The sequence below is a fragment of the Hemiscyllium ocellatum genome, chromosome 2 (assembly GCF_020745735.1).
Source record: "Hemiscyllium ocellatum isolate sHemOce1 chromosome 2, sHemOce1.pat.X.cur, whole genome shotgun sequence".
Classification (NCBI taxonomy): Eukaryota; Metazoa; Chordata; class Chondrichthyes; order Orectolobiformes; family Hemiscylliidae; genus Hemiscyllium; species Hemiscyllium ocellatum.
In genome coordinates, this window is record NC_083402.1 from 139,737,300 (window position 1) to 139,763,623 (window position 26,324).

A 26,324-nucleotide genomic window follows, 5' to 3' on the forward strand; every position below is an offset into this window, starting at 1 on the left:
ACTTTGTGATATACATAAATTACCTGGAAGAGGCCATTGGTCTGATCAATAACTTTGCAGATGACACGAAGATTGGTGGAGTAGCTGAAAGCATAGGGGACTGTCAAAGAATACAGGAGAATACAGATAGAGTGGAGAGTTGGGCAGAGAAGTGGCAGATGGAGTTCAATCCAGGTAAATGTGAGGTGATGCATTTTGGGAAGTCTAATTCTAGAGCGAACTATATTGTAAACAGAAGAGCCTTAGGAAAAGTTGATGAGCAGAGAGATCTGGGAGTTCAGGTCCATTATACCCTGAAGGTAACTGCACAGGTTAGAGTGATCAAGAAGGCAGATGGTATGCTTGCCTTCATTGAACAGGGTATTGAGTATAAGAGCTGGCAGGTCATGTTAAATTGTACAAGACTTTGGTTCGCATTTAGAAAACTGTGTATTCTGGTCGCCACATTACCAAAAGGCTGTGGACGCTTTGGAAAGGGTGCAGAGAAGGTTTATGAGGATGTTGCTTGGTATGGAAGGTGCTAACTATGAACTGAGGCTGAGTAGGATAGAATTGTTTTCCTTAGGAAAAAGGAGATTGAGGGGGAACCAGAATGAGGGCTAAAAATCCTGAAAGGTATAGACACGGTGGATAGAAATAAGCTTTTTCCCAGGGCGAGGGATTCAATGACGAGAGGTCACGTGTTCAAGGTGAGAGGTGAAATGTTTAAGGGGGATACACATAGAAAGTACTTTGTACAGAGGGTGGTAGGTGCCTGGAACGCGTTGCCAGCAGAGGTAGTAGAGGTAGGCATGGTAGATTCATTTAAGATGCATCTGGACAGATGCATGAGTAGGCTGGGAGCAGAGGGATATAGATGCTTAGGAATTGGGTGATAAGTTTAGACAGTGAATTTGGATCAGCTCAGGCTTGGAGAGCCGAAGGGCCTGTTCCTGGGCTGTAAATTTTCTTTGTTCTTTGTTTGACCAAAACTCTGGTGTGGCCACATTTGGAGTATTGCGTACAGTTTTGGTTGCCGCATTATAGGAAGGACATGGAAGCATTGGAAAGGGTGCAGAGGAGATTTACCAGGATGTTGCCTGGAATGGAGGCAAGGTCTTATAAGGAAAGGCTGAGGGACTTGAGGCTATTTTCATTAGAGAGAAGAAGGTTGAGAGGTGACTAAATAGAAGCATACAAGATGATCAGAGGATTAGATAGAGTGCACAGTGAGAGCGCTTTTTCCTTGGATGGTGATGGCTAGCATGAGGGGTGATAGATATAGGACAGAGGTTAAAGGTAAGTTCTTTACTCAGAAAATAGTAAGGGCGTGGAATGCTCTGCCTGCAACAGTAGTAGACTCGTCAACATTGAGGGCATTTAAATGGTCATTGGATAAACATATGGATGATAATGGAATTGTGTAAGATGGGCTTGAGATTGGTTTCACACGTAAGCACAACATCAAGGGCTGAAGGGGCTGTACTGCGTTGCAATGTTCTATGTTCTATAAATGATTCACTTTCACATTTATGAGTAGTTTCAACTTTATTAGTTGCAAGGTTCATTTCTGCAGAATAGTTAAACAAGACATTCCACTTTTATAAACCTATAACTAATTAGCATTGCATAATGTTTCAGGACACAAGCTCTACAACAGAAGTCCCCTCACAGCTAGGGCACAACCTCCAACCTCACAAGGTCAGCTCCTTTGGCATCGGTTCATCTTTGAGGCCAGCCAGGAGATTATTGGCAGCCAGCACAGCCATGGTAGTGCGAGTGGCGAGGGTGGCACTTGCAATATGTGGCAGAATAACTGGAAGTACAATGTAAGATAAACCATTTTTTAGATATGGACCATGGCTCACTTCAAGCTATTTATAAAGTGAACATCAGAGAGCTGAACAAATTGGATTGTGAGTGATCACATTTACTTCATTTTACAAAATAGCAACGTCTAAATTATTGGAGACATTAAAGGACAGCAAGTTATTCCCAATATTGTAACTTACCACAGTTTTTAAGGGCAAATAGAGGATGGTTGGTGGGTAATGGCTCAGGAACCGTGACATCTAATCCTGCTGCAGCAATCTGACCAGTGGAGAGAGCTTGATAAAGATCATCCTGGTTCACTACAGCTCCTCTGTGGAAGAAAACAAGAGACTTAAAAGTTGAGAAGATCTTAGATGTTTTCCCAAGCTCCACAAACAGGATGAGAAAGTTTCCCTCACTCTTACTGTCTGCCATGAGCATTTGTTAAATAGATTTAAAAGGTGATAATCACCTTTTTGGCCTCGTTGGGAATGTGCCTTCCTCACTGTCAAATCCTGGGTTTTCTGGTTCAGGGATAGGGGAGTTACCCACTGCCCCATACAACAATCCCATCCAAGCTCTGAGAGATAAAATCACTATAGCTCGAAGCAGAGGGTTCTTCATACTTCTAGCTGCATTGCTGAAGCTTCATGGCAGGTTCTCCAAAGCCAGGTATAATTGCTGGTTTCCTTTTCACAGATAGTCCCCTCAGTTCTGTCCTGTTCAGAATTGGAAGAAGGCCTCACTCTCCAGCAAGCTCCCTCCTGACATGTCTCAGGGCCTACTGCTGCTCTTTGGTGGTGGGTGCAGACCATTATTCATCACCATTTAATTCAGGTAGAGTGGCAATGTCTGTGCTAGGGTTACAGAATTATAGAATCCCTACAGTGCAGAAGCAGGCCCTTCAGCCCATTGAATCCATACTAGCCCTCCGAAGAGGATTGCCCAAAATAACAAGCTTTGGGATTGAAGGTGATTTAGCGAGTTGGATAGGAAATTGGCTATCTGAAAGAAGACAGAGGGTGGTGGTTGGTGGGAAATGTTCATTCTGGAGCTTAATTACCAGTGGTGTGCCGCAAGGATCGGCTTTGGGGCCAATGCTGTTTGTCATTTTCATAAATGATCTGGAGGTGGGCATAGAAGGATGGGTTAGTAAATTTACAGAGGCCACTAAGGGCGCACAGTTGTAGATAGTGCTGAAGGATGTTATGGATTACAGAGGGACATAGATAAGATGCAGAGCTGGGCTGTAAAGTCACAAATGGAGCTTAACGTGGAAAAATGTAAGGTACCTCACTTTGGAAGAAATAACAGGAATGCAGAGGAGAGTCAGAGAGATGTACAGCATGGAAACAGACCTTTCGATCCAACCTGACCAGATATCCCAACCCAATCTAGTCCCGCCTACCAGCACCCGGCCCATATCCCTCCAAACCCTTCCTATTCATATACCCATCCAAATGCCTCTTAAATCTTGCAATTGTATCAGCCTCCACCACTTCCTCTGGCAACTCATTTCATACACGTACCACCCTCTGCATGAAAAGGTTGCCCCTTAGGTCTCTTTTATATCTTTCCCCCTCACCCTAAACCTATGCCCCCTAGTTCTGGACTCCCCCACCCCGGGGAAAAGACTTTGTCTATTTACCCTATCCATGCCCCTCATAATTTTGTAAACCTCAACCTCCGATGCTCCAGGGAAAACAGCCCCAACCTGTTCAGCCTCTCCCTACAGCTCAAATCCTCCAACCCTGGCAACATCCTTGTGAATCTTTTCTGAACCTTTTCAAGTTTCAGAACATCTTTATGATAGGAAGGAGACCAGAATTGCAGGCAATATTCCAACAGTGGCCTAACCAATGTCCTGTACGGCCGCAACATGACTTCCCAACTCTTGAACTCAATACTCTGACCAATAAAAGAAAGCATACCAATCGCCTTCTTCACTATCCTATCTACCTGCGACTCCACTTTCAAGGAGCTATGAACCTGCACTCCAAGGTCTCTTTGTTCAGCAACACTCCCTAGTACCTTACTATTAAGATTTGCTTTCCCAAAATGCAGCACCTCGCATTTATCTGGGCTAATGGTAAAATTCTTGGCAGTGTAGATGAACACAGAGATCTCGGTGTCCAGGTGCATAAATCCCTGAAAGTTGTCACCCAGGTTGATAGAGTTGTTAAGAAAGTATATGGTGTGTTGGCATTTATTGGTAGGGGGATTGAGTTTTGGAGCCACAAGGTCATGCTTCAGCTGTACAAGACATTGGTAAGGCCGTACCTGGAGCATTATTGGAAGGATGTAGAAGCTTTGGAACAGGTTCAGAGAAGATTTACTAGGATGTTGCCTGTTATGGAAAGAATGTCGTATGAGGAAAGGCTGAGGGAACTGAGTTTTTCCAGCAATTTCTATTCTTGTCAGTGGAAAGGTCAGTAAGCTTTTTACTTTTTACAGACTACCAATTGAGATACTGTCTGATCAGAGTTCTAACTTCATCTCTAAAGTTTTCCAGGAAATCATTAATAGTTTGAGTATAATTCAGTTGAAGTCACTGCATCTTATCTGCCAACACAGGGAGATTTGGAGAGATACCATCAGACTCTCAAAGACAGTCATAATGTCACACAAACCGATAGGATTGGGACAAGGAATTAGAATTTTTAATATTTGCTACCAGAGATTGCCCAGATGAACTTGTATGATTTAATCCAATTGAATCGGTTTATGGTCATGAGATTAGAGGTCTATAAAAATTGATTAGGGAGAAGTTCTTAAATGAAAGAGAAGTCTTCAGTGTCTATGTTTCTAGAAAGACTCACAGGAGCATGTAAGCTAGTACAGGAACATTTCACAGGCGAAAATCAGAGAATGGGCAGCTAAACATTCAGCAACCTGAATGTTTCAGGTGGGAGATTAAATATTGGTACCGATACCTTTACAAAGTGAACCTTTGGAAGTAAAATTCAGTGGTCTGTATAGAGTAGTTAGAAGGTTTATTAAAGTGACCTATAAATAGTCCTGATTGTAGGAAGAAGAATTGGTTATGTCACGTAAGACATGGTAAAAAGGTTTTTTTAATTCATTCATGGGATGAAGACGTTGCTGGGCAGGCAGAGTTTATTGCCCATCTCTAATTGCCCAGAGGGCAGTTAAGAGTCAACCATATTGCTGTGGAGTCTGGAGTCACATGTAGGCTAGGTAAGGATGGCAGTTTACTTCCCTAAAGGACACTCGGGAACCAGGTGGGTTAGACAATTTATTCCAGATATTTATTGAATTCAAGTTCCACCATCATACTGAGGCAAGGTTCGAAGCCAGGTCCCCAGAACATTATCTGGGTCTCTGGGTAAATAGTCCAGCAATAATACTACTAGACCATCGCTTCCCCTATCATCCTGGGAATGAGGATAAAGAAGAGCAAGTGTGTCGGAACATAAGAATAGTGAAAAATGATGGCGATAATGAAAATGAGGTAGAGTGACAGGTAGACAGTTCTCAAAATGAACTTTCAATAATTCACTGAGCTAACACAGAAATACTGGAACAATTAGATAGTGTTCTCATAGTTAGAGCAAGGACAATAGGAGGCTATTGTAAGACTTACTGAGAAAGCATGAGGTAATCGAGAGGTATACCTGATTGCACTACACATTAGCAAGACATGATGTGGACATAGTAGAGTCAGGATCAATAAATGGTTAACCAATCCTAATTGGTTAAGCTCAGAAAAAATAAGCTCAAGTGTAAACAGAAATTCAGTACATGCTAGTGAACTGTTTGTTTGAATCTCAAACCAGCTGGATTTCAGCATTGTATAGATTATAGAAAGGTGAATGGGGTCACAAAGACAGATTTATACCCAATTCCATGATGGGAAGATTGAATTCATAACATTGGCAGTGCCTCATTTCTTTCTAAGATTGATCTTTTGAAGGGGCATTGGCAAGTGCCAGTAACATCAACGGTGAAAGAAGTTTCCACTTTTGTTACACCAAATGAGTTATACCAAATGGGTGATGCCATTCAGGTTAAGGAACATCCCAGTTACATTCCAGATGCTTATGAATTGTCATAGCTGGAGTTTGTAACTGCATAACAATTTAGATAATTTTGCAGTTTATAGTAGTACTTGAGAAAAGCATGTAAGACAAGCTGAAAACCTATTTAAGCAATTACAGTTTGCTGATTTAGTAATAAATTTAACATAAAACGAATTTGTGAAATCAAGACTTACCTACGTGGGATATGTGGTTGGACAAAGAGAAGTCTTGCTAAGAACAGTGAAAATGAAGGCTTTAATAGAATTCCCTATTTCTAAAACTAAATGAGAAATCATGAAGCTTTTAGGAATGTATAGATTTTACTGGAAACATGTGCATAATTTCAGTACAACATCTCTATCATTAAATTGCACCTTTAAAAAACTTAATATTTGGTATTACTCCAGGAATTGCAGGGTTCAATTTACAGCACACCATCCTCGTTGGTCATAACAATATCTGTTTGAGAACCTCCATTCATAGGGAGTGTTGCTGAGCCATTTCTAATTTGTAAAACACTGAAGTGAACAACAATAAATATAGACCTTTTTAAAAAGTGTGCACAGAGGAAAAATCTCAGCTAATACACTAACTAAAAACAAAATCTTATCAAAAAAACCTTAGTAAATCACAATGTTCATGTCTCACCTGCTCACATTGATAAATACGGCCGTCCTTTTCATTTTTGAGAAAAACTCTTTGTTGCACAGACCAACTGTCTCAGGCGTCAAGGTACAATGTATTGTCACAAAATCTGATTGCTCTGCCAGTTTATCCAAGGATACTGCAATGGAAGATTCAACATCAATACTTCTATTATCCTGAAACAAATTAACTTTGTTAACATCTTCCTGATTATTGGAATGAAGGATTTTTCACTTATTCATAGAGTCATTGAGATGTACAGCATGGAAACAGAGCCTTCAGTCCAACTCGTCCGTGCCGACCAGATATCCCAACCCAATCTAGTCCCACTTGCTAAAACCCTGCCCTTTCTATTCATATACCCATCCAGATGCCTTTTAAATGTTGCAATTGTACTAACCTCCATCACTTCTGCTGGCAGCTCATTCCCCCCGTGTGAAAAGGTTGCCTCTTTTATATCTTTCATATCTTACCTCTCTCACCCTAAACCTATGGCCTCTAGTTCTGGACTTCCCCACCCCAGGGAAAAGACTTTGTCTATTTATCCTGTCCATGCCCCTCATGATTTTTTAAACCTCTATAAGGTTACCCCCTCAGCCTCCAATACTCTAGGGAAAATAGCCCCAACGTATTCAACCATAGTTCAAATCCTCCAACCCTAGCAACATCCTTGTGAATCGTTTCTGAACGCTTTCAAGTTTCAAAACATCGGAAACCAGAATTGCACAGAATATTCCAACAGTGGCCTAACCAATGTCCAGTACAGCCGCAACATGACCTCCCAACTCCTGTACTCAATACTCTGACCAATAAAGGAAAACATACCAAATGCTTTCTTCACTATCCTATCTATGAACCTGCACTCCAAGGTTTCTTTGTTTAGCAACACTCCCTAGGACCTTACCATTAAGTGTATAAGTCCTACTAAGATTTACTTTCTCAAAATGTAGTACCTTGCGTTTATTTAAACTAAATTCCATCTGCTACTTCTCAGCCCATTGGTCCATCTGATCAAGATCCCATTGTAATCTGAGGTAACCTTCTTTGCTGACCACTACACCTCCAATTTTGGTGTCATTTGTAAACTTACTATCTATACCTCTTATGCTCACATCCAAATCATTCATATAAATGGTGAAAAGTCGTGGACCCAGCACTGATCCTTGTGGCACTCCACTGGTCACAGGCCTCCAGTCTGAAAAACAACCCTCCACCACCTTCTGTCTTCTACCTTTGAGCCAGTTCTGTATCTAAATGGCTAGTTCTCCCCATATTCCATGAGATCTAACCTTGCTAACCACACTTCAATGGAGAGCCTTGTCGAACACCTTACTGAGTCTTTAAGCCCAGGGTTGTGTCATTATCTAGGTAAAAACAATGACTGCAGTTGCCGGAAACCAGAGTCTAGATTAGAGTGGTGCTGGAAAAGCAGTTCAGGCAGCATCCGAGGAGCAGTAAAGTCGACGTATTCCTGATGAAGGGCTTTTGCCCGAAACGTCGATTTTACTGCTCCTCGGATGCTGCCTGAACTGCTATGCTTTTCCAGCACCACTCTAATCTAGACTCTTGTGTCATTGTCTGAACAGGGTTTTGTTCATAATTTAGTATTTAATTGATTAACATATCTTCCTGAAAATGTCACTGCGTGAATCTTAAACCAGATGATGCTAATTCATGCTTCTTTTTTCCTGTGGTTTCCATTCTCCATATCACACCTCATTCAATGATGGAGTTTTCCAAAACTACACGAAATTAACCAGTACCAGTGAAGAAGTGTTACTTGGGTTGGCTCATCTTTGAAACTTAACAACAAGCATTTGAAAAGGCTCCCAACCTATTTGTTCTGACTAAAATTATCCTGTGAGAAATCTACAGTGCACAAACAGTTTACTGCGCCATCACATCAGTACATCTTTATGGAGAAATTCCAGGTATTCAGGTCCATGAAAAGCAAAATCAATTACATATTATGCTGATAGCCTACTTCCAGTCAACTGAGTGTTGCATTGTTAGGTTAAAATCCTGTAACTAAGACTTAATAGTACTGTAGGAAAATCTTCACCCTGCAGACTGTAGTGAAGGTACAGCACGTTCTCAATGAAATCTACAGACAACAAATAAATGCTGGTGTTAATGCGAATATTCCAAAAATAATTATATTTTAAAAATTAAAAGTTTCTAGTTGGCTGTGTTCAATTCCTATGTCCATAAAAGGAGCCACTTAAAAGCTTAAAGTAGGTGTGGAGATGAAAGCCAAACACAGGAAAAAATGTACAAAGTCAGAAGTAGCATTGGGCGAGTTGCTATGGCTAGACGGAATAAATTGGATTGAATATCCTTATCAAATATCTTGTGCTTTTCTCATAGTTGTTTAATCCAACCCTTGAAGTAATTTATTCTGATTAACCCACACAATTTTTAGTGGAGAGGACCGATGACTGTTCAAGTGACATGTAAGGGAGATGAACATGTTGTCAGCAGCATGCTATTTAATCTCTTCAATCTGCTATTTTTATAGAAAAACTATTATAAATTATCAACACAGAACAATGCTGTTTATGCTGGTAAATAAAAGAATAATGCCACATTGCACATATAAATCATCAATCTCACGTACTATTATAGAGAGGAAGTTAATATGAAGGACTTCTCAGGGGCTTCTTCTGTAATGTTTCTCTAGAAACACATTTACTAATGTGAACAGTTTTCTTTTCATTTAGTGAAGTTTTACTGCAAAGTGACTGAATCAAGAGGAAATTGCTTTCCCCTGTTCTCCAAAAGTAATCTTTAGGATTACAGAGAAATTTATCGGTTCTCTGTAAACCCATGCCATCTGTAATAATTAACTATTTTATTGTTCTATTAAATAAATTGACAAATTTGTAAGATCACATTTATATAGGTGTTGGACGGGATGGGGAGGGGAGGGGGTGGGGGTGGGGAGGTGGTGTTGGATGGGGTTGGGGCGGGAGAGGGGTGAGGGAAAGGGGGTGGTGTTAGAGGGTGGGGAGCGGTGTTGGATGGGGTTGGGGGTGCTGGCAGGGTCGGTGCTAGGGCAGGAGAGGAGTGGGGGGAAGGGGGGTGGTGTTGGACGGTCTGGGAGGTGTGGGCTTGCATGCGGTGTTCTGCGACCTTGTCTTCTGAACGTGGAGCGGACTTACCTGAAAACTCCAAGCCCCGGAGGCAAGGCATTCAATCAATTAACTGAATAATCAATTATCAGAACGAAATAGATAATCGAGGTTCCTCTGTATTCTATAGAATTGAACTAATATTCAATTCACAATGTGACAGATTCTTAGGATGTGTTAATAAATCCTACAAGTTTTTTAAGAAGTTATAAAAGAGGGTTACTGGAATGATTCAAGGAAGAGGAATTGTAGCTATGTGTATATATTGGAAAAACTGGGGTAGTTATTGTTACATGTCATAGAATCATACGGTACAGAAGAGACTTTACAGCCCATCAGGTCTGCATCAACAAAACTACTGTGAATCCACAATAGTCCCACTTGATATTACAAGTCCTCATTGAGGTACTTTTTAAAGGTGGTGATGTTTCCCACCAACTGTCCTCCCACAAGGGCCATTCCAGATTCCCACAGCCTTCAGTGAAAACCTTTTCCTCAAATGTCCTCCAATTTTCCTGCCTTTCACCTAAAACATATGCCATCTTGTTACTGACTGTTCAACTAAAGTGGCATTCTATCCACCCCCTCCATGCCCTTTATAACTTTATTGTAGTGATTGGGACCAGGTGGACCTCGTTAACTATGAGGCTCTTGACTGGGATTATTAACCTGGGCCCGAGTGTCCTTGGAGAAGGAGCACGCAGTGCCCACCAATACCCTGGAGTTGTTCAGGGAGAGGTGGGCGCCGCAGGGAGTGGAGTGCGTCATTTCCCCCTCCAACTCTATTTTGATTTAGTCCCTGCCCTCCCCTTCACTGTTTGATCACACAGCATTGCCCTTTGTGAGGGGCACTGCTTGTCACAGGCCACTCGGCTGTTTCCTTTCTTCCTGGTGGTGGAAATTAAATAAAGATTTGTGCACTTTGTGTCTCTCACTGTGTCTCACACCTGCACACACACACACCATGGGTGCTGGGGAAAAAATAAGCACTACCGCAGTTAGGCGGTAGTGTGGGGGTTAATAAAAAATAAACAAAAAGAAGAAAAAAATATATAGGGTGAAGGCTGATCACACACACAAAAAAATAAACAGGAGTGTTAGCACTACTGCAGTTAGGCGGTAGTGCGGGGGTTAATTTACAAAAACATATAACCAGGAGAACTCCCCTTCACTGTTTGATCACACAGCATTGCCCTTTGATGTGAAGGGCACTGCTTGTCACTGGCCACTCAGGTGTTTTCCTATCTTCCTGGTGGTGGAAATTGAATAAAGATTCGTGCACCTTGTGTCTTTCACTGTGTCTCACACCTGCAGACACACACCATGGGTGCTGGGAAAAAATAAGCACTACCGCAGTTAGGCGGTAGTGTGGGCGTTAGCAGTAAAAAAGAAAACAAAAAACGGACAAAAAATATATAACCAGGAGAAAAATAAGCATAACTGCTGTTAGGTGATAGTGTGGGGGTTTATATGAAAATATATATATATAAAAAAACTAGGAGATTAGAATCTCCTCAGTTGAGGAGTGACTCCAAGCATCCTGGCTACATCAAATGTATTGTGCAGTAGTAAATAGAGGGTGACTTGGTGACGGGACCAAGCCTCTCAGCAGCTATTTCAGTAGTGACAGGAGAAAACACGACGTGCCTGAAAAACATTTGCTCGCAACAGTCAGCTTGGAATTGTGTTAAGTATTCCTTGTATCATGCCTCTATTTGGGAAGCTTGGCTCATTTGACCCTGCTGCTGAAGACTGGGCCCGGTATATGGAAAGAAAGCAATATTTATTTCTGGGCAAATGAAAAGCATTTGGACCTGCAGCATTTTTGGTAATAAAGGGCTTAACTTTCCCAGAGGCACCAGACACTAAAACATTCCAAGAATTGATGGAATTGGTTAAGGAATAACCTCCTGTGATGGTATCAATTTTACTTGGCTGTTAGAGAACCAGGGGAACAGTGTTACAATGACTGACAGAGGCATGTGATTTTGGGTTAACCCTGAATGAGATGCTGAGAGACGGCTTGGTATGTGGGATTAATGATGTAACCATGCAGAAGCACTTACTAGCTGAACCCCAAATGGACTTCAAACAAGCACTGCAGTTGTTTATCATTAGAAAATGTGGCAAGTGGAGCATGGGAACTACAGGGCATCCCAATGGAAGTGGACACTTGGAACTGTCCAATTGAGCTTGGGGAACACCACTTGAGTGTAGGCAATCACAGAGCCTCACACAGAGGTACCCTAGGCCAACCCACGACTGAATCCCACAGCTAAGCCTTGGCCAAGTGGCTAAACAATTCTTCAGGATGTGGGCTGTCGAGCCATTTTAGCTGCTGCCAGTATGCAGACTCGACACAGCAAAGGGGTCCTACAAGGCGTGACTTGAGTAGGAAAACTTGTAGGTTGGTACCCAGGAGAGTGCACACCTTGGCAAGTTCCCCTCCATGTGGGTTGGAACATTTAAATTGCTTAGTGACACCCACATTGGAACCAATTAAAATTAAAGTTTGGTTAAATGGTCACCCAGTTACCATGGAGGTAGACACTGGTGCAGCTGTATCTGTGGCTGCAGAATTTGTCTTTAACAAGATTCTCTTGGGACTCCAACCTTTAAGCTTGCACAAGACCTCAGCCAGGTACTGGCCAAACCCCACTCATTCAGGGTTTCCAAGTTGAAAATGCTGGCAAGAAGAATGGTGGCCAGGGGTTGGATGATGACACAATTGCATAGCAGGGACAGTGCCCTGAGTGCCAACAAAGAGAAAAAGTGCCACCTGCAGTGCCTCCACATTGGTGGGAATGGCCAGGTAAACCCTGGGCTCAGTTGCATGTCAACTATGCTGAGCCCAATGTTCCTGGTCATTGTGGATGCCCATTCAATGTAGTTGGACGTGCACAAATTCAGGGATGATGATTGAGAAGCTGCGAGTGTTGCTCGTGACACACAGAATCCCAGAAGTATTGATCACGGAAAATAGGGATGACACTTATCAGCAGGGAATTTGATTATTTCCTGAAGTTCAATGGCATTTGGCACATCAGGACAACTCCATATCATTCGTCGTCCAATGGTCTCACGGAAAGGGCGGTCCAAATGTTGAAGGCAGGCTTAAAAAAAGCAGCCTACAGTGTCAATTAATACCAAACTGTCCCAGTTCCTGTTTGATTATAAAACCACCCACAACCAACAACAGGGATAGCTTCAGCAGAGTCTATGATGTGGAGAAGACTCCACACCAGGTTACACCAGATATTTCCACACCTGGATGGGGTGAAACGGCAGCAGGAACACTAATGCTGACCAAATGTCTCTTCTAAGTGAGAGAGACAACTTAATTCAGGGATGAAGTTTGATGCCAGAACCATGGAAATAGCCTTGTATGGGTACAAGGTGAGGTTGATGAGATGTCAGGTCCCTTGACTTACAAAGTTTGGGTTGGTGATACAGTCCTGAACAAACATGTGGATCACCTGAAAGCTGTTATCTCGCAAACACAGCAGGAGCAAAACACACCTGACATCTCAGAACAGCCAGAAGGCCTGGCGTAAGCTGCAGGTGCTCCCCCTCCATCTAGGATCGAGCAAACCTCAGAGTCTGCGATGGATGCAGCCATTGCCACCAGAAGGAGAGGAAGAAACTCTCCCGAGATGTTCTGGATGCAAGAGACTGGTCATGGTCCAGTACACATTGCCTGTATCTGTGTCTGAATCAGAGGAACCAGACCTGAGTCAACAACATCGCAAGAGAAGCTGCATGAGAAAGACCTGGCTTACATCCCCAGATGTGGGGGAGCAGGGATTGTAGTGATTGGGATCAGGTGGGCCTCATTGACCTACAGATTCTTGATTGGCCCAGGAATCAGGAAAGTCTTTTCTGGCCATTATAACCAGTTGAGGACTGATCCTGAGCTGGCTGGTCACAGCCAGTGTACTGTGCTCTAGTGAACAAAGGGTGACTTGATGACGGGACCAGGCCTCCATGCAGTTATTTCACTTATACATCTCAATCAAGTTACTCCCACCCCACCTTCTCTGCTCTGAAGACAACAATCCAAGCTTATCCAGTGTCTTTCATAGCTAAATTGCTCCATTTCAGGCAATATCCTGGTGCGTCTCCACTGTATCCCCTCCGGTGCAATAACATCTTTCCTGCAGTGTGGTGACAAATCTTACATAGCTCAATATGTTCTTCTTTTAAGAGCAATGTTTAAAATCATCATGTGTTTAGGCAGAGGAACTAAAGATAAAATTTCCAATAGTTAAAAGGCCAATAGCCAGAGAGCACTGATTTAAGCTCATTGAGGAAGTGGTGGAGGCTGATACAATTGCAGTAAATAAACTAGATGTGATATGAGGACAAGAAAAATTATGAATTGAGGGTTTCTTTTGTCCTGCCTGAGTGGTTAAGGGATATATATTCAATAGTAGCCTTCAAAGTGCAGTTGGATGAATACCTGAAGAATGAAAAAAAACTCTTCCCAATAAAGAGCATCTCCTGACATTTTATCAGCACTTGGGAGGACACTTCACTACATGGAGTATCACCCAGTTGGCCAATGGGGGTTTGGGGTGTGGGGAAACGCTGCATATTTGTACACCACATTTGAGCACCATGGTCCACAGAGGCGACTCCCCCCCCACTATTGGGGGTAGTCAGCCATCCTTAACAGGGCTTTGTTAAGAATTAATTGGCTGTTGCTGACAAGATGCATTCCAGGTCTGACTGATTGCTGAAGTAGGATTGTGCAAACCCCACGATGAGCACTAAATCCAGCACTACAGGGCAAGTGAAGTCCTCTGACTTGTCCTCTTCTACAATTCTATGATTGTTCCGTAATCAGTCTTTTGCAGACATTATTAAACACAGCGGCAGTGCTTCAGTTAGCCTGCAACGTGGAATACAATTGTGACTTATAGATGTGAATCTGGCCTTTCAACAGAGGAAGGCAATTAAATGGAGCCACTTCTAAGCAAGTGAGGTCAATCAAACAGTGACTTTGACTGGTCATAGGTTTCAGGCTGCAAATCAGTGGATGACTTTCATTCTCATATTAAATTGGTGGCTGCCATCTGAGGAACACGTGCTAGCAATGACATTTTCACTGTGTGCGTATACATGGTTTATCTATTGTTTATACAAAAAAAGACTTGAAACTGTAGTGAAGCTTTATCAAAAACAAAATCATTTTCAGGATATTTGTCTCTCCGGTATGTCAGCATTTATTCTCCAGGCTTAGTGGTAAATTGGAGAGTGGTAGATGGATCTGCTTTCTAAATTGCATTCTTTTTAAAGGATGAGATGTCTTCTGGAGCACATTTTATGGAATTGGGAACACACAGCCAGCTTCCCAGCCTAAAGGGTATGACTGAGTCAGTTGGATTTTTATATTAACCCAGCAGCTTCACAATCACCGTAATGTGACAAATACATTCTCAGACTATCACTGATACCCTCAAACATTTTGCCAGTTATTAAAGGCTAAATAGCCAGTTGTCACGGGTCCCTCACCATACTCAGCCTGTATCTCTGCAGCAGCCTCCGGCTTTGGCTCATAATCCGTATACAGGAATTTCTTCACACCAAATGGCTTCAAACGTTGTGCAACAGCAAAACCTTTGGAGAGACAAAATAAGTGTCAACCCATCCAGACATTAAAATTCTTTCAAATATGGTCTGCACACATGGAGAACCAAGAAAGTGTGGCGTCTTCGGGTACAGTGAGGATAAAGATCTTGGATAACCATTGACCCAGCCTGACCAAATGCAATAACTCATCATCAATTCCTAGTCAGAACTTCCACATTTATTTCAGTACTTTGAAATTCCACAAGTAACAACCCCACTGGACATGTGAGAGAGCATATTCTTTTCAGATTTTACATTAATTACACCAAATTCGCAAATAATTTTGACTGCAGAGAGTCTGTACCGGAGATCATGGAGGCTGTTTTGTTGTGAGATGGGTATTGTTTGATTGGAAGGGCATTCATTGCATTGCAGTCAGTATGTTAATTGACACTGCTTGATGTTTTAAATCATTACAGTGGGCAACTAGTATTATTAACAATGTTTTTTGGGGATGCATATCAGTTAGGAGCCTTGCTATCACAATTGGTTAGCATTACTAAAAGGAGAAGGTGAGGTCTGCAGATGCTGGAGATCAGAGCTGAAAATGTGTTGCTGGAAAAGCACAGCAGGTCAGATTCCTGATGAAGGGCTTATGCCCGAAATGTCAAATTTCCTGTTCCTTGGATGCTGCCTGACCTGCTGCGCTTTTCCAGCAACATATTTTTAGCATTACTAAAAGACAAGTGCACTGTGGTTGCAAGATTTACAAGGATGTTGCCAGGGTTGGAGGATTTGAGCGATAGGAAGAGGCTGTTTAGGTTGAATAGGAAGGGTTTAAAGGGTTATGGGGCAAGTGCTGGCAAATGGGACTAGATTGGGTTAGGATATCTGGTCAGCATGGACGAGTTGGACCGAAGGGTCTGTTTCCAGGCTGTACATCTCTATGACTGTAAGTGGTGGGAGTTCTTTCAAAAATGCATCTAGACTGTGATGATTTTTTTGAACAATGGCTGAACAAGTGAGAGAGAACGTGCTGAGAATTTCTGACGACTCACTATAGGTCTTTGTTCAAGAAGGAGAGACATCTTGTATCTGTCGGAGAGTCTCTCACATATATCTGCTCAGGATGCAGTGAGAGAATCAGTGGGCGATTGTGCCAGGAGTGTTGCTCCACAAGCATGCAGTGCAGAAATAAGTCTCATGATTTTTGATGACTTGTCAAGATGAGTGGATTTACGTTAAAATGATAATGCAGCTGCATCACTGACCAAATTCACATCTTGAATTACTGTCTTCCATTATTCATCCAACAATCTTTATCAATCAGTACTCAGCTTTAATACTCAATTCTTTACTTCACCCCAACACATTTATCACTGGTGCATGGCTTACACTTATGGTTCACAGCTCATACAAACAGGTAGCTACTTAATTGTGATGGCAACTGCAGGACCCTCACGGATATAATTCCCTCTTTTTGGAGGAGAAGATGGCAGTAGGAAAGAACTGGAGGAGTATGCCCTGACGTAACCAGTAGGGCTGAAATCATTGATGATATCTACACCTAATCTTTTACCCCACAATCTGTACTGATTCACAAGTGGCAGATGATGAAGTATGCCCTCATTACTTTCCTCTCTCCTCTCACCTCAATGCTTGAGCCCTTTTCAATCCAGATACCCAAGAACTAAAAATTTCCCAGTTAGAGGTGGAAGAGGAAAAGGGCAGAAAGGATGAAGAAATACCAATGATTCATTTTTAAATATAATCAGAGATGGCACTACATATATTATAAAGGCTGGAGAAGCAGGGATTTGCGCACAGTGTGACACTGGGCTTATGTTTATACAAACTAATATGAGTGCAGAGACATCAGTTCACACGAGTACAAGATTGAACACTGGTTCTGCTGTAATGGAGTCAGATGAGAACTTTGAAGAAGCTCAGTGGGTATATAACCAAATGCTTGTTGTACTTCAAAGTCTGTACATAATGTCAAGGAATATGGAAGTATTGATCACCAATTTCACACAGGGTTTTTGCACAGAATCTGCACTCCATCTTCTGCATTTACAGACTGGGTGGTCGTCTCCAGCAATATACCTGCGGCATCCAATGTAATGCAACATATGATGGCTGATATCACTACTTCCATTGTAGTTCATTCTGGCTCGAGATACCACTATTCAAAGCAGTGCTTAGACAGCTGTGGAAAGATGGCGCTAATATCCCGAGGGAAGATAATGGGCCTATTAGCAAGTAACCTGTCAATCTGAATGGTCAATGTCCAGTCTAGCTAATCCACTGCATAGGCCATCTTGATTGAGGTGTAGCTTGGCTGTTTGTTATGGACCTGAGTAGTCATTGACCAAGTACGATGTGTCAAATTAAATTTTGTCAGGACCAGGGACCCATGTGAAGATTGTCCAGTTGTGATTTTTGGAGACATAATCACAGAGCTGTATAGCAAGGAAACAGACACTTTGATCCAATTCGTCCATGCCAACCTGACATCCTAAATTAATCTAGTCCCTTTTGCCAGCATTTGGCCCATATCACTCTAAATCCTTCCTATTCATATACCTATCCTTATGCCTTTAAATGTTGTAATTGTACCAGCCTGCACCACTTCCTCTGGCAGTTCATTCCATACATGCATCACTCTCTGCGTGAAAAGTTGCCCTTTAGGTACTTTTTAAATCTTTCCGCTCATCTTAAACTATACTCTCTAGTTTTAGACTCCACTACACTGGGAAAAGGCCTTGGCTATTCACCCTATCAATGCCCCTCATGATTTTGTAAACTTCCAATAAGGTCATCATTCAGCCTCTGATGCCCTAGGGAAAGCGGCCTCAGCCTATTCAGCCTCTTCCCATTGCTCAAATCCTCCAACCCTGGAAAACAGCTTCAGTCTACTCAGTTATGGAGTCATAGAGGTGTACTGCATGGAAACAGACCCTTTGGTCAAACTTGTCCATGCGGACCTGATATCCTAACTGTCTCTCCCTTTCTTCTCTTCAGATCTGATTGGAGGCTGCTGGAGTACAAAATAAGTTAAAGCACAGAAAGTCTTTCCAAAACATTTCTCTCATGATAGTATGTAGTCCCAAATGGGGCCTTACCTGTAAGAACATAAAAGCAAAATTAAGCCATTCTGCCCATTGAATCTGTTCCACTATTTGATCATGACCCGATATGTTTCTCAACCCCATTCCCCTGCCTTCTCTTGGTAACCCTTGAGCCCCTGGTTAATTAAGAGTTATCTATCTCTGTCTTAAATACAGTCAATGATTTGGCCTCCACAGCCTGCTCAGGAATGGCCCCACAGATTAACCATCCTCTAGCTGAAGTAATTCCTCCTCATCTCAGTTCTAAAGGGTCATCCCTTCACAACCTGATGGTCCATTACTACCTCCCTACCAACAGCATTCATGCTCTGCACATCTCCAGATGATCTACCCAACTCAACCACTGAATCCTTGAATAGGTCTTCAATTGTGCATGGTTTTCCTGAGAAATCTGTTGAAGAGCAAATTGACACAGAGCTAAAATGTCCAAGTTATGAGGCTGCGAGTAAATAGTACGCAGATTAACAAGCTGTGATTAGAGCTGACTCATATGGATTATCTAGAACACATTCTGTCATTTTGAGTGGTGTGAATGCTTTTTGGGCTGACTGTGCCTCAATTCAGTTTTGAAGATATTGGTACAAAACCTGGACATGGGGGTGGTATGACGTGATTTCTGCTGCGATATTTAACACTAATGAAATATGGGTCGTGCAGACTTGGATAATTCAGTGAACTTTTAATACAGCTCTTGGTATTTGGATATGAACATTACAATCACAAGCATTTGCGTGTCTGGGCTGAAACTAAGCAATTCATTGTGCTGTAGTGCACTGCCCTCAACGTGTCATGCTGCAAGAGGTCTAGGTTCAATAAATGGACATTGCTAGCATTATACCATTAAGTCACTTGCCATTGTATGGAAATGACAATGGCTAGCATGTTTTCAAAAGGTAAATCACGTGTCTGCTTTGATATATAACAGCCCCACACAGATACTACTTTTTAATTCCTTCATGAATGAGGGCATTGCTGGTTAGGCCAGAATTTATTGCCCATCCCTAATTACCCACAGGGCAGTTAAGAGTCAACCACATTTTGCTGTGGGTCTGGAGTCTCATATAAGCCAGACCAGGTAAGGATGGCAGTTTTTTTCCCTAAAGGGCATTAGAGAACCAGAAAGGTTTTTCTCGACAATGCACTCATGGTCATTCTTAGGACCTTAATGCCAAATTTTTAAAAATTTAATTTAAATTCCACTTACTGCCAAGGTGAGATTCAAACCCAGGTTCCCAATTACCTGGCTCTTTGGATTAATAGTTGAGTGACATTGCCACTAGGCCATCACTTTCCCAAGTATGATAAGTGATAATGCAGGTATAGTAAGATAGTAAGGCAGGTTTAGACAGGTGGAGATAGTGGATGGTCGTCTTCAAAATGAAAATGCATTCCCTTTCTTTCCCCGCTCCTAATCCACACCCAGTAAACAGATAAAGAGGTAATCAGTTTCATAATAAAATTCATTAAATTGCAAAGAGATAATTACATGATACTTTAAGATTTCAACAGCCATTAGTTTCTGGCCACATTTTCCCTTTGTTCCCAAGGGTGACTGCCCTTCTCTCCCCTTTGTAGCCACTAACTTCTCCCTAATCGGTCTTGTGAGCCTCCCATCTTTGAACCCACTTGGAAAACTGTCTGCTCCTGCTGTGGCCTCACCCAGCAGTTTCTCTGGACACTCTGGCAGCAGAATGTCACTGGCCTTGGCTTTGCCCGGCCGACCTGCTCCACCCTGGCCTCACTGAGCCTCATTTATCGCTGCTACCCACCTTCTCTAACAGAGGCTGTTTCATTCCCTTCAGCAGCAAGTGCCACGGAGAAGTAACTTTTGACTGGTGTAGCATCTCCTTTCAAACTTTTTCAGTTTCTGAATTGGGCAAGACTCTTTTCTGTTTGGTTGTCCCTGTGATCCATCCTTCTGAGACAATCTGGCAATTTTCCCTGCCTAATTTGCCAGCTGACCCTGTGCATTTTGAAAGTTGAACCAAAGATATCTCAAACATCAAGCCTTACTGAAGTGCAGCTAAGGTAATTAATCCTTCAAGACCCTGAGTGGATATGGCTTCCTGCTTTCTCCTCCCTCCTTTCTTTTAGCAACTTGTCTGGTTTTACATGTAAAAAATGAGGTCTGCAGATGCTGGAGATCACAGCTGCAAATGTGTTGCTGGTCAAAGCACAGCAGGCCAGGCAGCATCTCAGGAATAGAGAATTCAACGTTTCGAGCACAAGCCCTTCATCAGGAATGAAGGGCTTGGCCTCTCTTCATTCTACTAGTCATATTTAATTCATCGATGAAGCCCTTGTCAGGAAGCAACTAGTTTTAGTTTAAATTTTTAAACAAATAGAGAAGCACTTTAGTATCAGCCAGATCTCTTGATGTAGACTACTCAAACCTTAGTCAAGTACTGTATAAGAAAGCTTCAAAACTGGGTTGAATGGTGCCACGAGCCAAAAGAGAAATTATTCAGCTGCTAGTTTGTAACTATCACTCATAAGGGTAAGGGATTCTTCATCTCATTTAACCTTGGGGGAGGGGGGTCAGCTGTGGAAGTTACAGATACTGCGTTACCAGAGCATGGAAGTGAGCAGTGATTCAGTATTGCAGATTGCCTGACATTTCAATCTGCCTGATCTATAAGCTGTCAGTGTTAATTTGATGTGCATGCACAAACCCCTTTGCCAAAATGATGTCCTGTACACTTCCTAGCAGAAGTGAGCATGCACTTTTCAGATGCCAAAATTATTCAGTGGTTTTGGAATGCCCCTTAAAGTGCACAGCTCCAAGTGAGGTCCCCATCATCCTTAACAGCATCAAGATTGGACAATAGACCTGAAATATGTTAGAGGCCAGTCTCAGCACAGCTGCATTAAGTTCTTTCCAGTATCAGTGATTGGGGTACAAATAAATACAGCATTCAGATCTAACAATCAACATGGTTATTACATTTATCTAAATCTGCAAGTATTTCAATAAGATGGTCTGGAGTTTGAGAGGCATTTAGTCTTCACACTGAAACCCCTCCTGGAGTTTTATATTTTTAAATGAGACCTTCCAATGAGTCTGCATATAGTGAAGGAGAAATGCAAGTACCTTTATTAACAAAGCTTTTTCTTAAAAATTACTTGTTTTCCAACTTCCAATTGAATTTTCAGTCTAAATTGATTATTCCTACATAATCATTATTCTCTGTTGGGCTTAAGACTCAATTGTTTCTCCCTGTGTGATCTATTATTCTTGGTTTAAGGACTGGGAAGAGACTTGTGTCCATCCTCCCAACAACACCATCCTGCATCCAACAAATGCAAACGTGAAGGAACATTAATCCTGTGGATTTTCTTTTGCTTTCTGTGAAGTTCAATTTAAGGTGGGCCAAATTATCTTTATTTGTCCATAATAATCTTGTGATCAATGACTCACCTATTCTTCCCAGTCCAACGATGCCCACAGTGCTGTCTGACAGTCCATAACCACAAAGCCACATGGGTTTCCACGTGCCCCAGCCACCACTGAAAGTAGAAAGAATTCAGTTATTGGAGCATGACAACTAAGATCAAGTCAACACAAATCTATATTTCAAACTGAACATTTTAAATCAAAATAAAAGAACTATTCTAACATATAAACTTTGAGCTGTTAAAATACATAGGGCTAGAAAGTGATTAGAGCTGAAAATGTGTTGCTGGAAAAACGCAGCAGGTCAGGCAGCATCCAAGGAGCAGGAGAGTCAACGTTTCGGGCATGAGCCCTTCTTCAGGAATCATGCCCGAAACGTCGATTCTCCTGCTCCTTGGATGCTGCCTGACCTGCTGCGCTTTTCCAGCAACACATTTTCAGCTCTGATCTCCAGCATCTGCAGACCTCACTTTCTCCTAGAAAGTGATTAGAGTCTACTTTTAATCCACATGCCTCTACAGGTAGGCCTGAGGTCAGTGTGGGATTGGGTCCCAATCACATTTACATCAATGGATCTGCTAATACCAGGTAAAAAACCGAAAGATCTGCAGCTGTTGGAAATCAGAAACAAAAACAGAAATTGCTGGAAAATATCAGCATCTGTGGAGAAAGATCAGAATTAACATTTTGGGTCAAGTGGCCTTTTTCCAGAATAACAGATGCTTGCCACATTGTCAGTGGTTCAAAGGTAATTCATAGTTTGTGGTGAAGTACACCTGGAGGCCCTATCATGTGTAAGGAGGTATTGTAGAGGAGCACTCCTGCTAGATCTGGATCAATGCATTTCTGGCCCAATTGGAACAGCCCTGACTCCTGCTTCACTCTGCAATATCTAATTTAGTAGAGTCCAAATAGGGACTCAGCTAGTTCAAATTTCCACACAACAGTGGTTGTGTACAGCTCAGTGCCTCAGTGTTTTTATCATATATACTTCGAATACAGTTTATGGTGCAGCCAAGTCAACAGGCATTACTTTTGTTGGTTGGTAATCAGGACATACAGAACAGCAAGTCCAGCAAAGAGCTGAAACAAAGAAAGCAAGACGAACTTTTAAAGATTGTTTTTGCTCTCCTCTAGAAATATTTCCAGACGGGCAGAACACCTCATGTTAATTACAGCCATACTATTTGAGCAAGAAGCTTTAGAATGGCAATAGGACTGACTCTTCATTGAGGATGAGTGTCTGTTAAAGTATTATCTGGGTAAAAGATTAATTACTCTTTCTGATATTTATGAGGAGATTGTTCCAATAGTTCTTGTCTAGTATATTATAGTTAGTGTTTTTCTTTGTGTTCTTAACTTTTATGTTCTTCTGTTGAAAGTATATTGGCAGCCTCTTGCAAATAATTTCAGAATTGACCTTCATGGTAAACAAAATGAAAAATAAAACTTAGTCTATCAAGCTAGGTTTCATTTTGGGATTTCACTTGTCCAGTTTTACCATCAACTGGGATCGTAGCAGGGTGCAGTATTAATCTTATATATCCAAATGAGGTTTTGCTTTAACAAGACTTGCAAACCAACAGAGTAAACAGACTTCAAAATAATTGCATTTCTACAGTTCATCCAATGGTAACAAGTCAGTACAATCAAGCCTTCTGCATGACAAAAATAGGAAAAGCAAATATTGAAAATAAATTTTTGCCTTTGCCTCTAAGAACTATAATATATGGAAGGACAAAGCAAATCCCTTTTCTGAAATGGACACAGGTTATCGTATTTACAATTGACACAGTAACTGCTCAAGACTAAATGTGATCACTTTTGCTTTGAATATTAAGTGCTCCAATTCAGAAAGTTTCAGACAACAAAACAAAAGTCAGTTTACTTTTTGGCTTCAGCTACTGCCTCCATCAGTCGACGAGATGTTGCCAGGAGCAAGGCGACAGTGAGTTCAGCGGAGGCATTGGTCAGGACGTCAGGGGTATAGCCCACTCGAATTCCCCTTCAAACACAGGAAATGGAAATTAATATTCCACTTTGCAACAGGCTCAATGTTCATGTCACTGCATAAAATTCAAACTTGTGTTGAATTCTATTTTATAAATTAAAGTTGTTGTCGCACACCTAGAAACCAGAGACCAAACAATTAGTGCAGTAGGAAATATCCTTTGTTCATTATTCTCAGACTGTTTTGAAGTTCAAATTACATCAAACAGACCCTGTTACTCAGCGGTGAAGAACACTTCTGCTACACCAAGTTTTCAAGCAAACATTACTAGAGACAGATGAAGAAAGGCAAACCCAAAACTTTTCATCTCATTGAATGCACAGTGATGTCAGGATAAATCAAAGAGTCAAGGGATGTGGGGTTGCTGGGAAAAAACAGGAACATGACAAACAGACTTATGTGAGGAACAAGTTTGTGATTCAAAAACCCAGTGGCCGTGAGTCAGAGTCTGTGGGTGTTCTGAAGAAGGGTCACTGGACCTGAAATGTTAATTCTGCTTTTTCTCTCCACAGATGCTGTCAGACTCCTGTGTTTTCCAGCAATTTCTGTTTTTGTTTCTGATTTCCAGCACCCGTAGTTATACAGTCATGGAGTCAGAGTCATATGACATGGAAAGAGAGCCTTTGGTCCAACTCATCCATGCCGACCAGATATCCTAACAATCTAGTCCCTTTGCCAGCACTTGGCCCATAACCCTCTAAACCCTTCCTATTCATATACCCATCCAGATGCCTTTTAAATGTTGTAATTGTACCAGCCTCCACCACTTCCTCTGGCGGCTCATTCCATACATGCACCACCCTCTGCGTGAAAAAGTTGCTCCTTAGGTCCCTTTTATATCTTTCCCCTCTCACCCTAAACCTATGGTCTCCAGTTCTGGACTCCCCCACCCCAGGGAAGAGACTTTGTCTATTTATCCTATCCATGCCCCTCATGATTTTATAAACCTCTATAAAAGGTCACCCTCAGCCTCCGACGCTCCAGGGAAAACAGCCCCAGCCTGTTCAGCCTCTCCCTGTAGCTCAAATCCTCCAACCCTAGCAACACCATCATAAATATTTTCTGAACCCTTTCAAGTTTCACAACATCCTTCCGATAGGAATGAGACCAGAATTACATGCAATATTCCAAAAGTTGCCATATAATGTCCTGTACAACCATAATCTGACTTTCCAACTCATAAACTCAGTGTTCTGACCAATAAAAGAAAGCATACCAAATACCTTCTTCAGGATCCTATTTACCTATGATTCCACTTTCAATGAACTATGAACCTGCACTCGAAGGTCTCTTTGTTCAGCAACACTCCCTAGGACCTTACCATTAAGTGTATAAGTTCTACTCTGATTTGCTTTTCCGAAATGCCACAGCTCACATTCATCTAAATTAAACTTCATCTGTCGCTCCTCAGCCCATTGTCCCAGCTGATCAAGATCCCGTTGTACTGAGGTAACCTTCTTCGCTGTCCATTCCAACTCCAATTTTGGTGTCAACTATACCTCCTATGTTCACATTCAAATCATTTATGTAAATGATGAAAAGCAGTGGACCCAACACCGATCCTTGTGGCACACCATCGGTAACAGGCCTCCAGTCAGAAAAGCAACCCTCCACCACCACCCTCTGTCTTCTACCTTTGAGCCACTTCTATGTCCAAATGGCTAGTTCTCCCTGTATTCCATGAGATCTAACCTTGTTAACCAGTCTACCATGAGGAACCTTGTCAAACGCCTGACTGAAGTCCATAGGTTTAATATGAGAAGACATTTAAAACGGACCTAAGGGATGACATTTTCAAGATGATGGTGCACGTATGGAATGAGCTGCCAGAGAAGGTGCTGAAGGCTGGTAGGATTACAACATTTAAAAGACTTCTGGATGGGTATATGAATAGGAAGAGTTTAGAGGGATAATGGCCAAATGCTGGCAAATGGGTCTAGATTAATTTAGGATATCTAGTCAGCATGGACGAGTTGGACCAAAGAGTCTGCTTTTGTGCTGTACATCTCTATGACTCGACGTGTCTTCTTGACCACCTTATCCACTTGCATTGCTACTTTTAGGGAACTGTGGAACCGTACACCTTGATCCTGTTGTATGTTGATGCCACTAAAGATTCCTCCATTTGCTTGGTATTAGATCTTTCAAAATGCATCATTTCACATTTGTCCAATTTAAACTCTATTTGCCATTTCTTTGCCCAAGTCACCAGTCTATCTATATCCTGCTGTATCCTCTTGCAGTCCTCCTCACTAGCTGCAGCTCCTGCAATCTTTGTGCTTTTGTCAAACTTACTAATCAGGCTACCGACATTGTCTCCAAATCATTTACTTATATTACAAACAACAGAGGTGTCCTTGCATTAATCCTGTAGAACACCACTGGTCACAGATCTCCAGTCAGAAAAACACCCTTCCACTACCACTGTCTGTCTTTTGTAACTAAGCCAGTTCTGTATCCACCTTACCAGCTCACTGCAGATTCCATGTGACTTCACCTTTTATATCAGCCTGATATGAGAGACCTTGTCAAAGGCCTTTCTATAGTCCACAATGACAACATCTTCTGCCCTGCCCTCATTTTTATCACTTCCTCAAAAAAACTCAATTA

General features: G+C 41.9%; 1 protein-coding gene across 1 annotated transcript in view; it reads right to left on the reverse strand.

Annotated features, from left to right (window-relative positions):
- Window positions 1-1,611: 1,611 nt before the first annotated feature.
- Window positions 1,612-26,324, reverse strand: part of LOC132829186 (glyoxylate reductase/hydroxypyruvate reductase-like) — a 39,276-nt gene continuing 14,563 nt past the window's right edge. Inside the window, exons 4-9 of the mRNA XM_060846551.1 lie at window positions 23,592-23,708; window positions 21,728-21,816; window positions 15,122-15,226; window positions 6,480-6,615; window positions 1,992-2,122; window positions 1,612-1,795 (exon numbers count right to left, since the gene is read on the reverse strand). Of these exons, the coding sequence (XP_060702534.1) occupies window positions 1,674-1,795; window positions 1,992-2,122; window positions 6,480-6,615; window positions 15,122-15,226; window positions 21,728-21,816; window positions 23,592-23,708 (700 nt within the window). The 3' untranslated portion in view covers window positions 1,612-1,673. The remainder of the gene's footprint in view (window positions 1,796-1,991; window positions 2,123-6,479; window positions 6,616-15,121; window positions 15,227-21,727; window positions 21,817-23,591; window positions 23,709-26,324) is intronic.